Source organism: Schistocerca gregaria, chromosome 6 (genome assembly GCF_023897955.1).
Source record: "Schistocerca gregaria isolate iqSchGreg1 chromosome 6, iqSchGreg1.2, whole genome shotgun sequence".
Classification (NCBI taxonomy): Eukaryota; Metazoa; Arthropoda; class Insecta; order Orthoptera; family Acrididae; genus Schistocerca; species Schistocerca gregaria.
The window spans coordinates 461,971,418-461,984,109 of record NC_064925.1 but is presented as its reverse complement, the minus strand read 5'-3'; the positions used below and the strand labels follow the sequence as shown (position 1 = coordinate 461,984,109).

Below are 12,692 nucleotides of genomic sequence, written 5' to 3'. Positions count from 1 at the left end.
GCCGTCCAGGCTTTATGCTCCTGACACCATGTCTTACGATACTTTGCGTAGGTTGTCGTCACTAATAGTTTCGGTAAAGCAGCTCGTCCATGAATATTCGCTTTATGGAGTTCTCGACGGACAGTGTCGATAGATACGGGGTCTCGAAGATGGCTATTGAGCTATGCAGTCACTTTCGTCACCGTAGTTTTGTGTTGTTGTTTTGACACAATGCTTTTGAAAGAGGTGCTGTTTAAACATTCAATAAGGTGGCTGTCTTGGTTACTGATGCTCCAGCTAATCGGGCCGCACCAATTTGCCCTCTTTGGAACTCTGTTAGGTCTTTCATTGCACGTCGACCTCGGCCTCTCAGTGCAAATACGAAGTATGCGCTATTCGTAAACAACCTGCACTGGTGACTAATTCGTAGTGGACACGTAAAGTCCAAGCGCTACACGTGCCTTACCTGCATTGTTGATTGTCAAACACAACCATCCAATTACTACCACTATTTTGCCTGTCCACTGTATATGGCTTCAGGAACACTGGGAGGTGTGAAAAACTGCCGCATCTTGCATGACGTTTGATTTATAATCACTAACCCGCTGAACCGATTTCGTTAAAATTTTGTAACGAGATAACCTGAGCCCTGGGGAAGAACACAGGTTCCTTTAGAAAGTGTGTAGTCCATGATACTTACTAGTTTGAAGTATAATACGCGGATTAGGGGAAAATGTTTACTGGTTGACTTTTGAACTTATTATATTTGAAAACGCATTTATTGGTTGATATGTGATACGTGATACGACTCAAAGTAATGAATGCGATGTGTATACAATCTTCAATGTATTTAATCCGTACTTCCACATTACTTCAGTAGCACGATGCATAGATGGGTGTTCCTGTCCATGTTTTTCTATATGCACTGCTTGGAAGTGACGTTGCGCTTACCGACGCATTGTGCAATGGGACAGCTTGGGATGTGGGAGGACTGAGAGCACATCATGTGCTATGCTCACTCAAACAGGCACACACGTGGGGGCGGCTGACGTTATTGCAAATACAGTAGCTTAATTACTCACCTCCTTTCATCATAACAAAACTACTAATATGCAAGTGTGGTCGCGAGTAACAGCTAGTCTTAAATAAATGATCGTCTTTAAGAATTAGTTTTGAAGACAGCACTTTGTGGAGTAAAATAAAAGTAAAGACATTCAGTAGTTGTGTTTAAGAAAAGAGTTAAATGCGAGAGCGGTATTTCTCGTGCACAATAAGTAACCGGCTTACTCCTTAAGTGAATCCAGTGTGTCTAGACCATGACCTGGCTAAGACATAGTTAGTTCGTATCCAAGGACACAACAACACACTGAAACTGGTCGTTACATACTGTCATCAACTTTTACCTGGTTTTCCTTCTTCTTACGCACAATTCGTGGTGATGCAGTACATGCAGCTAAGACAGTAGCCAATACGTACCATCAAAACCATCCTCCTGAACGTTTAATGATGTTGGCATTTCGTGAAATCAATTGCTTAAAAAGAATGATTGTGCACGAATCTGATTGTAGTGGTTAAATTTAATTTTGGAAAGTCATTGAGGTACTGCATAAAAATCATAAACTCTGATCAACTAGGAAAGCAGTTACTGTGTCTTAAAACCTGAGCCCGGCGGGAGTGGCCGAGCGGTTCTAGGCGCTATAGTCTGGAACCGCGCAACCGCTACGGTCGCAGGTCCTCGGGCATGGATGTGTGTGATGTACTTAGGTTAGTTAGGTTTAAGTAGTTCTAAGTTCTAGGGGACTGATGACCTCAGATGTTAGGTCCCATAGTGCTCAGAGCTATTTGAACCATTTTAAAACCTGAGAAAACAGAGCTTCTGTTGTCAATTTTACAGCTAATATTATGCCAATTAAAAATACGGTGTAGACTTTGGAGTTTTCTCTCTGCATGGATTTAATAAACTGCTAACTTTATAGACTAACTGAGAATCACTACATCTTGTACATTAATTTCAGCATGTGTATACACACTATGTGTATGTGCATTAACTACAAGGAGCTTCTGAAAAGTTTGGTGAATGGTGTCCCAAGAAAAGGAGTAATCACCATTAGATACAACACAATTCTGACATCGTTTGTAAAGCTCTTGGACATTGTCAGCAAGTGCTTCTTGCGGATTCGCGTAGAGCGCAGTAGTCACTCATTGTTGGATCGGCTGACAAAATCGAAGATTAAAGTCGATGTTGATTGCCTTTTTAGACAATAAGGGCTTCATCCATTATGAATTTCTACCCGAAGGAGACGGATCATTCGCGGGTCCATCTTTATTAAATGTTTTTGTTTCTGTCTTTATATACTTTCACATGTCTCGGTGTGAGATACTGATCATGATACACATTGTATAATAATTATATGCTGCTATTGCAGTTCATGTAACGCAAAAGGCCTGCTACTTGTTTAGTAAACGATGGAAGTGTGCGGTGGGGACTAGACTTGACTCGCATCTCGCCCAAGTATTGGAAAGCATTCCATCGATCTGGCAGTAATTCCATCTCCTACCTGACAACCTGAGCAAATCTGACAATTTTGCATCCTATCCCTTGGACATCTTCTACATCCCTGATGACCCTCATTTTGACTACTTCCTATTACCTACAATCTTAGAACGCACAAATACCACTGTTACACTGCGTGGTCACAACTTCCACTACTTGGACAACATGCCACGAACACTTATAAAACAAATAGCTGACAAAAACGCAAGTTGTTTCCCTGGGCACAACTGCATTAGCTACCTACTACATGCTCCTTCTCCTCCCTCGCAATCCTTTCAATGTTTTATAACACTATCCTGTACTCAGTTACTATACTGAACTGCAGAAAACCTCCACAACCCTAGTTTTTCTCAACTCTCACGAACCCACTACCGATACCTCCTCTTACCACCCTACTAGCTTAACTTCAGTATTCAGTACTTGAATGCACCATCTCCAAACATATCCATCTACACATGTAGCAACACCACCTCCTTCCTGTTAACCACTGTGGCTTCCATCCCAGTATCTCCTCTGATGACTGTCTTCTGTACCTCACTCATCTGTTATCTCACCAGCACAACACCTAAAATTCCGCCATTTTTGTCCCCCTCAACGTGGAGAAAGCCTATGACCGCGTACGGCATTCCCGTTTCCTTTCCAAACTCAAGAGTTATGCACTTCCATTTAACTACGTGTGCCTTATTGCACCCTTCCTATAATCGCCATCCTTTGTCACCATTAGCAACACTAACTTCCATACCTTCCATAATTCTTTAGGTGTGTCCCAAGGCTCTGTCCTCTCTTCCTCCAAACCACCTCTGCTAATCCACCTCGTTTGGTATCCTGATAGCACTTCTTTCCCCGCCCTCACTCCAGAAATACCAACCAAATCAACCTTAGTCAGTTTACTTCCCAAAACGGTCTCTCATAATTAACCCTACCAGGCACTAATACGTTAATAGGATGAACCACCCTTCATACCTTCTACTTCGCCATCCATAAGCGTCTTGCCTGATTAACTGACGCATTAAAATAACTCATATGAACAACTGATAGCCAACAAACATGGAAACGTCGTATACTAACTATTCAACAAAAAGGCCACAAGAGACGAAAAAAATTAACTGGCTGAAGTTGGGGTTTGCGCCCATCCACTATCCTTACCGCTACAGGACGGGGTAAATAATACTGGTCTGGGGAACAGCGTTCAAAGGTACAAAGAAACACAGCAGAGGAAAGTAAATACAATATTAAGCTGACTATGGCAGATATTGCAAGTGACCAACATTCATCGCTGTCCACTTTTGGGCCTGGTCAGCAGGTTGTTGAGGGCGGATCGAAGGTGGACTGCTGGAACTGCTGTAATCTTATCCGAAATTTTCTGCTGCAGTTCTTGAAGATTATGATGGCTGTTGCAATACACCTCAGACTTGATGGCTCCCCATACAAAGTAATCGCACACTGATAGATAAGGTGACATGGGTGAGCAGCTAGGGCCGCGACCAGACTGACCTCTGCTAACAACTCTGTCACGTGTGAAGATTGTGTAAATGTGTTCCAACATTCCGTTGGGTGTATGGGCAGTTGCCCCATCCTGTTGGAATTAACTGTAGATCTTTCCCTCCTTCGTTAACGCTACCACAAATTTATGTCCAATCGTATCCACCCTGTAAAACACCTGTGTCTTACCCGTCCTCTCCTATGCAAATGTTGCCTGAATATTCGTTCGACCTGAGTTTTATTTGTCCTCCCAAAAACCTTGAACGTCAAGCGATGCAGCATGCTTTCCACATACGTTTACTACCCCGATATGGCTGCTCTAGTATCGCATCAAACCCTCCTCACCCACACTGAATGTCTCTGCATGTCCTTCGCTCTCTGGAAACCAGATTCCAATGACCTCAGTGTCTTCCCCTGGCTGCCGCGCCGTTACAAAGACATCCCACAGTCGCTACACCTACAAACGTCCATTTCCTACCACAACACAATTTCAACCGTTTCCCTCTCCCAGATAATGAAATCCACTCCAACATTTATCTGATATACATACTGTAATTCCCCAGCTATCTCGCCGCAGACCAGGGCTCCGCTCTCCCTCTTCCCTACTCATTTCTCCAAGTCCTGTCCACTCTTGATTCAATGGCACTGCCCACTGACCAGACTCTTCCTCACTTTCTCTCCTTCCACTACCCACCCCAACACCTAACTTCATCTCCTTTTGTTTCCTCCCTAATAGACCCTTACATTTTTAACCAACCACTTCCATCCTCTAGAACGCAATTTTCCCTCCTCAACTCTCTCCAGCTGTGCAGGTCCTTCAGTCTTTTGGTGAAAATGTAGTGCTCATTTTTAATGAACATCACTGTAATTTTTTTACAGTGTTTGAAATGTCTATTTTTTCATGTTGTCTTAACCTATTAGCCTTTGCTGATTTTAATGTAATGAATGGAAACAGCTTTGTATTTTTTCTACGTAAATGCCATCATGCAAACATCTTCTCACAGATTTTAAATATTTTTTTTAACTTTGCATATTTACTTTCTTGTTGTCATGTCTCTTATTTAAATTGTGTGGGCCTTTGGCTGAAGAGTGTGTTATTGTACCGCTGGCAGCCCACCCCTTGCCAATGTGGGATGAGGAGGTTGAAATAATAATAACTTGACCTGCATAGAAGAGGGAGAACTTTACTGGTATGCGGTTCCCAGGAGGGACCTTCGGCACGGTGGTGACGTGGCCCATCTGCTCGGCCATTATCGAGGTCCTGGGGTGGAAGGCGAGCTTCTACATCCTCGGCGGTATCGTGGGCGTCTGGACCATCCTGTGGTTCGTGACGGTGTACGACTCTCCCGCCAGACACCCGCGCATCTCGCCCGACGAGTTGACCTACATCACCACCAGCATCGCGGACACCGTCTCCACGGAGAAGGTGAGATCTACTACTCGTCCAGGAGTTGCTGACAAACAGAGATATTCAAGGCTGCCATTGTGTGCTGACCTCTTTCTGTTGAATTGGCCCCAGCAGTGCAGTAACTGTTCCCAATGGCACCCATCTCATGTCAGCTCCGCCTATGCTGATCATTTCTGTTGTTCTAGAAATTATAGCTGCTGCAGCATTTATTTCTTTATTGACATCAAAAAAACTTTCCAACGAAGGAAAGCTCTGCTTGTCTTAAATTATTTCGTGCATCGTACAGTTCGAAACATCTGATAAAAGATATGTTCAAACAATTTACAAGAGTACCACATATCTTCTGCTAGTTTTTCTTGCTGCCTACGACACATCTTCTCACAGAGGACCTTTTTATCGATTCGACGCAAGAATGTAGGGCAAGTTTCTTCCACATAGTCGGAGTTTGTGACATTCTCCTGCTTTACTTCTTCGTCGATAGTCCTCGGTGTCGACGTACTGCATTGTTATACTGGCTGAAAATGTGGGGGGAGGGGGGGGGGAGGGGGGGGGGAAGTTCAGCACTGAATACTGTAAAAGATGTAGCCGACACTTGCAAAATTGCATTTCACAGTTCTTTACTTTCAATGCTCACAACCCCCCAATATTACACAATTATATGGCCAGTTCACTATTGGTAAATGTTGAGAAGTCTCATTAACAGGTTGCGGGCAACATCAACATCTATGAGTAGTAAAAACTTAACCACACAGTTCACAGTTCTTGCAGAATAATACGCTATGCATGACACTGTTTCTCAAATAAATTGAACAGACTTGTCATTAATTGTTTTAACACAAGGCCTATTTGTGTTACACTTATTCCACTGTTAAGTTGATGCATTGTTGTTAATTTAACCAGTATATAATTCCCGTCTGCAAATCGGCCGTGGACTGACAGTCTCGGGACAAAATCGGCCCTTCATATATCCTCACAATAATAGGCACTGAAACCATACAATGTTCAATGTTCAAGTTACAGAAATTACAATTAAAACATGACTCATTAAATTAACTGAATGCATCGAAAACTCCTTATTTTTAACATTTATTTCCTCCGTAAAGCTGAGGGCGAATTATTAGTATCAATAATGAAATTAACAAATGTAGGTATACAAACAATACTTTTGGGAAACCTGGTTATTAATTTGGAATTAATTAAGTGCTGGCATTGCTAATACGTTTTCGAATATAGCACAAAAAATGGTTCAAATGGCTCTGAGCACTATGAGACTTAACAGCTGTGGTCATCAGTCCCCTAGAACTTAGAACTACTTACACCTAACTAACCGAAAGACATCACACACATCCATGCCCGAGACAGGATTCGAACCTGCGACCGTAGCAGTCGCGCGGTTCGAATAGAGCACAATAAATACTTTAAGAATCCTAGTAGTTCTTTCAAATGTTTATTAGCAGTACAGAATTTATATCTGTTTATAAGTCAACAACAGAATCTAAGTCACGAAACAATTACAGATTTCATCCTATAAAAAAAGTATTAACTAGGAATGCTTAAAATAAATTAGGAAATTAATAACATACACAAAACTAAGCACGGAATTAGACCTGTTCCTACAATCCTTAAGACTGAGGGCCAGCCTTTCTCTTTTATGAAAATGCAGATTACACTCATGCATGTTGATGGTAATTAGGCAAAAATGAATATAAAATTACATTAAGGAGGCAGATGGCAAAACAAAAGAGGAAGTGAAGAGGTCCCAGCTTGCTTCGTCACAAGTTATCCTTTTCTGACAGCCGACCTCTTTCTTGAATTTGTTCTTTTTTATGATGTTTCTCTACAATTTCACAATGAATAGTCGGACACTGTACAACACCTACCACTTCTTTGGATGACGTGCTCAGGCACCTGGTTTTAACAGACTGGCTGTACACGTGGGGACTGTAGTGGGAGAAGTACAGCATCACGTACACCTCAAAATGTTTCTATTTCTCATCTGGTTTATTCTGAAGATCATGATGACACCTTAGCTGGAAAAGATATGCCGTGACTTCGTTTATGAATTGGTGCTGTAACGGTTATGATTATCCGTAAATGAGGGTCTACTTCTCAGTAAAGAGGCCTAAAATATAATTTGAGGGATGCCTTGTTTTATTCCGTGCTGTAAGTCTTGCCACAGCATCGTTAACACCAGATGATTACAACAGATGTATACATAATCTGTCACACGTGTAAATTGCTCACACATAAATCGAATTATGTTTAACAGTTCTTTATCAAAAATATTTTGAGCACTGAATTAAGTTATACACACTACCACTCGTAGTATTAACGACTCTTTGCATTTGCGACTGTAATTGCTTCAGCCATCACCCAAGCGGCCATTTCCGAGTGGAAAAGGAAAAGAAATGACTAGTATTGGTACATGGTACCCTTTGCCATACGCCACGCAATGGCTTGCAGAGTATTTATGTAGACTTTGATGAAGATATTACTGCTGAGATAAAACATAAAAAATATACACTATCTGATCATAACTATCCAGACACCTAATAGTGGATGTTAGTATATGTGGGCTTGAGTTCAGCTGGGGACATTTTCAGTGAGCTGTCTGAGTGCGTGTGGAGGAATGTCAGACCATTCTTCCACAAGAGCCGATACCAGAGAAGGTAGTGATGTTGGATTCGGGGTCTGGAGTGAAGTCGACGGTCTACATCACCGCAAAGCTGTTGAACTGGATTTAAGTAGGGACTCTACGTAGACCAGTTCATTTCAGCAACGTTATTTTTCACAGTCCATTGCCTCACAGATGCCTCTTTATGACAATGTGCATTCACATGCTGATACAAACAAATGTTATTTCCGAACTGTTCCTGCATTGTAAGCAGTACACAGTGCTTTAGAATGTGTTCAGATCTTTCTGTTAAGAGATACATATGTATTCATAACTGCTACTGGTCTGCCCCGATAGCTGAATGGTCAGCGCGACGGATTGCCGTCCTAAGGAGCAGGAGTTCGATTCCCGGATGGGTCTGGGATTATCTCCGCTGGTAACGATGCTGTGGCAAGACTTACAGCACGGAATAAAACAAGGCCTCCCTCAAATTATATTGTAGGGCTCTTTACTGAGAAGTAGAGCCTCATTTACGGATAATTACAACCGTTAAGGAAACCAGTTCTGGGTATTGTGCAGTCTTCACCATCATTTCATCCCCATCCAGTGAGCAGGTCGCCCAATGTGGCGTCGAATGTAATAAGACCTGCACCAAGGCGGCCGGACCTGCCCCTTAAGAGGCTTCCCGGCCAATGATGCCAAACGCTCATTTTCATTTCCATAACTGCTACTATTGTGGCAGAGCTCGACAAATAAAACGTACCTACTGCTTCTGACTGACTCTGTTTGAAAGCTCTGATAATAAATGGAATCATGGCAGGTTAGGTAACTAGCGGTAGCAATTAAAAGGAATATTAAAGATTTCAGCTGGACTGCCTATCAAAAGATGATGGCAGGGTCAGAGAAATATGACTACTAATTTCATTTTAATAGGAAGAAAATAGCTTGGCAGATTAATTACGTTGGCCAGAATGCAATTTCAATGGTATCGTAATATGACTCTGAAGTTCAGTTATTGAGATTAGAATTTAATACAGATACACAAATTTTAACAAAATTACTGCTTATACAGGGTGTTACAAAAAGGTAAGGCCAAACTTTCAGGAAACATCCCTCACACACAAATAAATAAAAGATGTTATGTGGACATGCGTCCAGAAACGCTTAATTTCCATGTTAGAGCTCATTTTATTTTCGTCGGTATGTACTGTACTTCCTCGATTCACCGCCAGTTGACCCAATTGAAGGAAGGGATTGTTGACTTCGGTGCTTGTGTTGACATGCGACTCAATGCTCTACAGTACTAGCATCAAGCACCTCAGTACGTAGCATCAACAGGTTAGTGTTCATCACGAACGTCGTTTTGCAGTCAGTGCAATGTTTACAAATCCGGAGTTGGCATATGCCCATTTGATGTATGGATCAGTACGGGGCAATAGCCTTGGCGCGGTACGTTTGTATCTAGACGGATTTCCAGAAAGAAGGTGTCCCGACGGGAAGACGTTCGAAGCAATTGATCGGCGTCTTAGGGAGCACGAAACAATCCAGCCTATGACTTGCGACTGGGGAAGACCTAGAACGACGAGGACACCTGCAATGGACGAGGCAATTCTTCGTGCAGTTGACGATAACCCTAATGCCAGCGTCAGAGAAGTTGCTGCTGTACAAGGTAGCGTTGACCACGTCACTGTATGGAGAGTGCTACGGGAGAACCAGTTGTTTCCGTACCATGTACAGCGTGTGCAGGCACTATCAGCAGCTGATTGGCCTCCACGGCTACACTTCTGCGAACGGTTCATCCAACAATGTGTCAATCGTCATTTCAGTGCAAATGTTCTCTTTACGGATGAGGCTTCATTCCAACGTGATCAAATTGTAAATTTTCACAATCAACATGTATGGGCTGACGAAAATCCGCACGAAATTGTGCAATCACGTCATCAGCACAGATTTTCTGTGAACGTTTTGGCAGGCATTGTTGGTGATGTCTTGATTGGGCCCCATGTTCTTCCACCTACACTCAATGGAGCACGTTATCATGATTTCATACGGGATAGTCTACCTGTGCTGCTAGAACATGTGCCTTAACAAGTACGACACAACATGTAGTTCATGCACGATGGAGCTCCTGCACATTTCAGTCGAAGTGTTCGTACGCTTCTCAGCAACAGATTCGGTGACCGATGGATTGGTTGAGGCGGACCAATTCCATGCGCTCCACGATCTCCTGACCTCAACCCTCCTGACTTTCATTTATGGGGGCATTTGAAAGCTCTTGTCTACGCAACCCCGGTACCAAATGTAGACACTCTTCGTGCTCGTATTGTGGACTGCTGTGATACAATACGCCATTCTCTAGGGCTGCATCAGCGCATCAAGGATTCCATGCGACAGAAGGTGGATACATGTATCCTCGCTAACGGAGGACATTTTGAACATTTCCTGTAACAAAGTGTTTGAAGTCACGCTGGTATGTTCTGTTGCTGTGTGTTTCCATCCCATGATTAATGTGATTTGAAGAGAAGTAATAAAATGAGCTCTAGCATGGAAAGTAAGCGTTTCCGGACACATGTCCACATACCATATTTTCATTATTTGTGTGTGAGGAATGTTTCCGGAAAGTTTGGCCGTACCTTTTTGCAACACCCTGTATTTATTTTTCAGTGGTTTGTACGTAATCTATGTGTCCTGATTACGGATATTACATCCGTTTCTCCACAGTGTCAATGGTTTAAATATAAGAATGTCATTAGTTCAATCTTTCTAGCGTCACTACTACTGTAATTTTCTAATCAAAACTCTAAAGTGTCATTATATATATATATATATATATATATATATATATATATATATATATATATATAAAACAGAAAATTCACAATAAGAAGTGAAGTTCGTTGTCCTTTTTCTTTTATGCTCAGGCATCTCTTCGTAACGTATTAAACCCTAAGTATAGTCACCCATCATTGCGTGATATCTTTTGTCTCAATTCGAATCGGCACAAGACATCCTGTCATTAAAGCGCGAAATGTTTCGCGTCCTTGTCTCTTTAAGTTACTCGTTTTTTGTGCCATTACGTTACTATTCAACACTGAAAGAATGTGAGGCCCAGTAAAAATGCCATTCCAAAATAAACTTTATATGCAGAATAGGAACCATTCGATTTTAACTTGTTTTGGTCCAATATGATAGCCACACACATAGCAGAAACTACCTGTAATTTTTATTTTCTTGCTAACATATTCTGAAATAAAGATTAAACGTGCACATGGATTGCTAGATAGTGTGAATGGTTGTGATAAAGATTGCAGCGTCATTCAGATTTAAAAATAAACACATATCATATGCCACGTAGTTCTATCCGAGGGAATATGTTGTTACAGTGTAAGTGTTACAGCTGTCGAACTCCTTTCAAAGTGCAGTCATGTTATACAAACACTCACTTGCAAGAAAATGATCTTAATGTGTGTTATGACCGTCTATCTTAAGACACACACTTACTGCCATATAGCTGATGCTGCAGTCAACACATACACGTTATTTCTCCGAAATATGTATTTTCAGACAGTAAAACTATCGATACAGTTAAAAATACTAATACTACATAATAATACGTGTCAGATTCGTGGTCAGCGGATCAAAATCTCTAAGGATTTGTCAGAAAACAGTCTCAAGTAAAATTTTCTTTATCTATGAAAGGTAGCAACTGACGGTGACTCACACACTGCTCTCATATAGGCAAGCGGCTGTCGTAAAACATTTCCTTGTGGTCTTGACCATCCCGTTCCCTCTAAATTGACATTGTTTTCAAGAAACACATGGTAGCTAAAATCAGTGAGTTAAAGGGGGATCTGGTGTGCGATTGTAAAAGTACAAGACGTTTATTTGCAAGAAATTTCACGCAAGATGTATAAAACAGTAAATGCGTGGGTAATGTTATACATAAAGTAGTAGATACTTGTACAATTCAAAAAGATCCCCACGTAGAAAGAAATATTCAGTTGTTTGGTAATTTTGGGGGTTGCACCTCTTAAGTATGGGTAGTTATTCAGAGTACTGTGTAGCATCAGGTATTTTAGGTAACTTACAATACTGTTTCACAGAGGGAAATCAGTTACTTGTACGAACGTTCGACAAACAGAACTAAGAAGGAATTTTTCCTTTTAAAAATGAGTATAACAGAAATACTACAGTGATCTCAACAGAGAAGCTGGGCTGTGTTTCTGGGTAGATACCAAGATGCGAAAAATTTCGTTAATTCCAAAAACAAGAACCTTAATAAAACTGGCTGAGGATATTTGTATTACATGTAATCAGAAAGTAGAGTTCTGTTCATTTATCTATATTGTGGGGATCTTTGTACGCTCTAACAACATTTAGAAGGACGTCAGCAAACCGATAAAAACAATCTCAATTTTGCATATCGGAACTGAATGAAAATTGACCAGGTGTACATGTATTAGATAACCACAGAAAGATGAGATATATTCATTTAGCAGTACTATTGTTGCCTGCGTGCACTTTGATGGACACGTGGGAGGACGTCAGTAAACTGAAGAAAGGAGAAATTAACTGTTTCACCACAAAATTACGTCTCAAATAGAAATGCAAAGCAACGCCCAACACATGAACATGGGAAATATCATATTTGTTAC

General features: G+C 41.4%; 1 protein-coding gene across 1 annotated transcript in view; it reads left to right on the top strand.

Moving 5' to 3' along the window:
• Positions 1-12,692, top strand: part of LOC126278467 (putative inorganic phosphate cotransporter) — a 247,204-nt gene that overhangs the window by 162,017 nt on the left and 72,495 nt on the right. Inside the window, exon 6 of the mRNA XM_049978610.1 lies at positions 5,221-5,441. Coding sequence (XP_049834567.1) covers positions 5,221-5,441 — 221 coding nt within the window. The remainder of the gene's footprint in view (positions 1-5,220; positions 5,442-12,692) is intronic.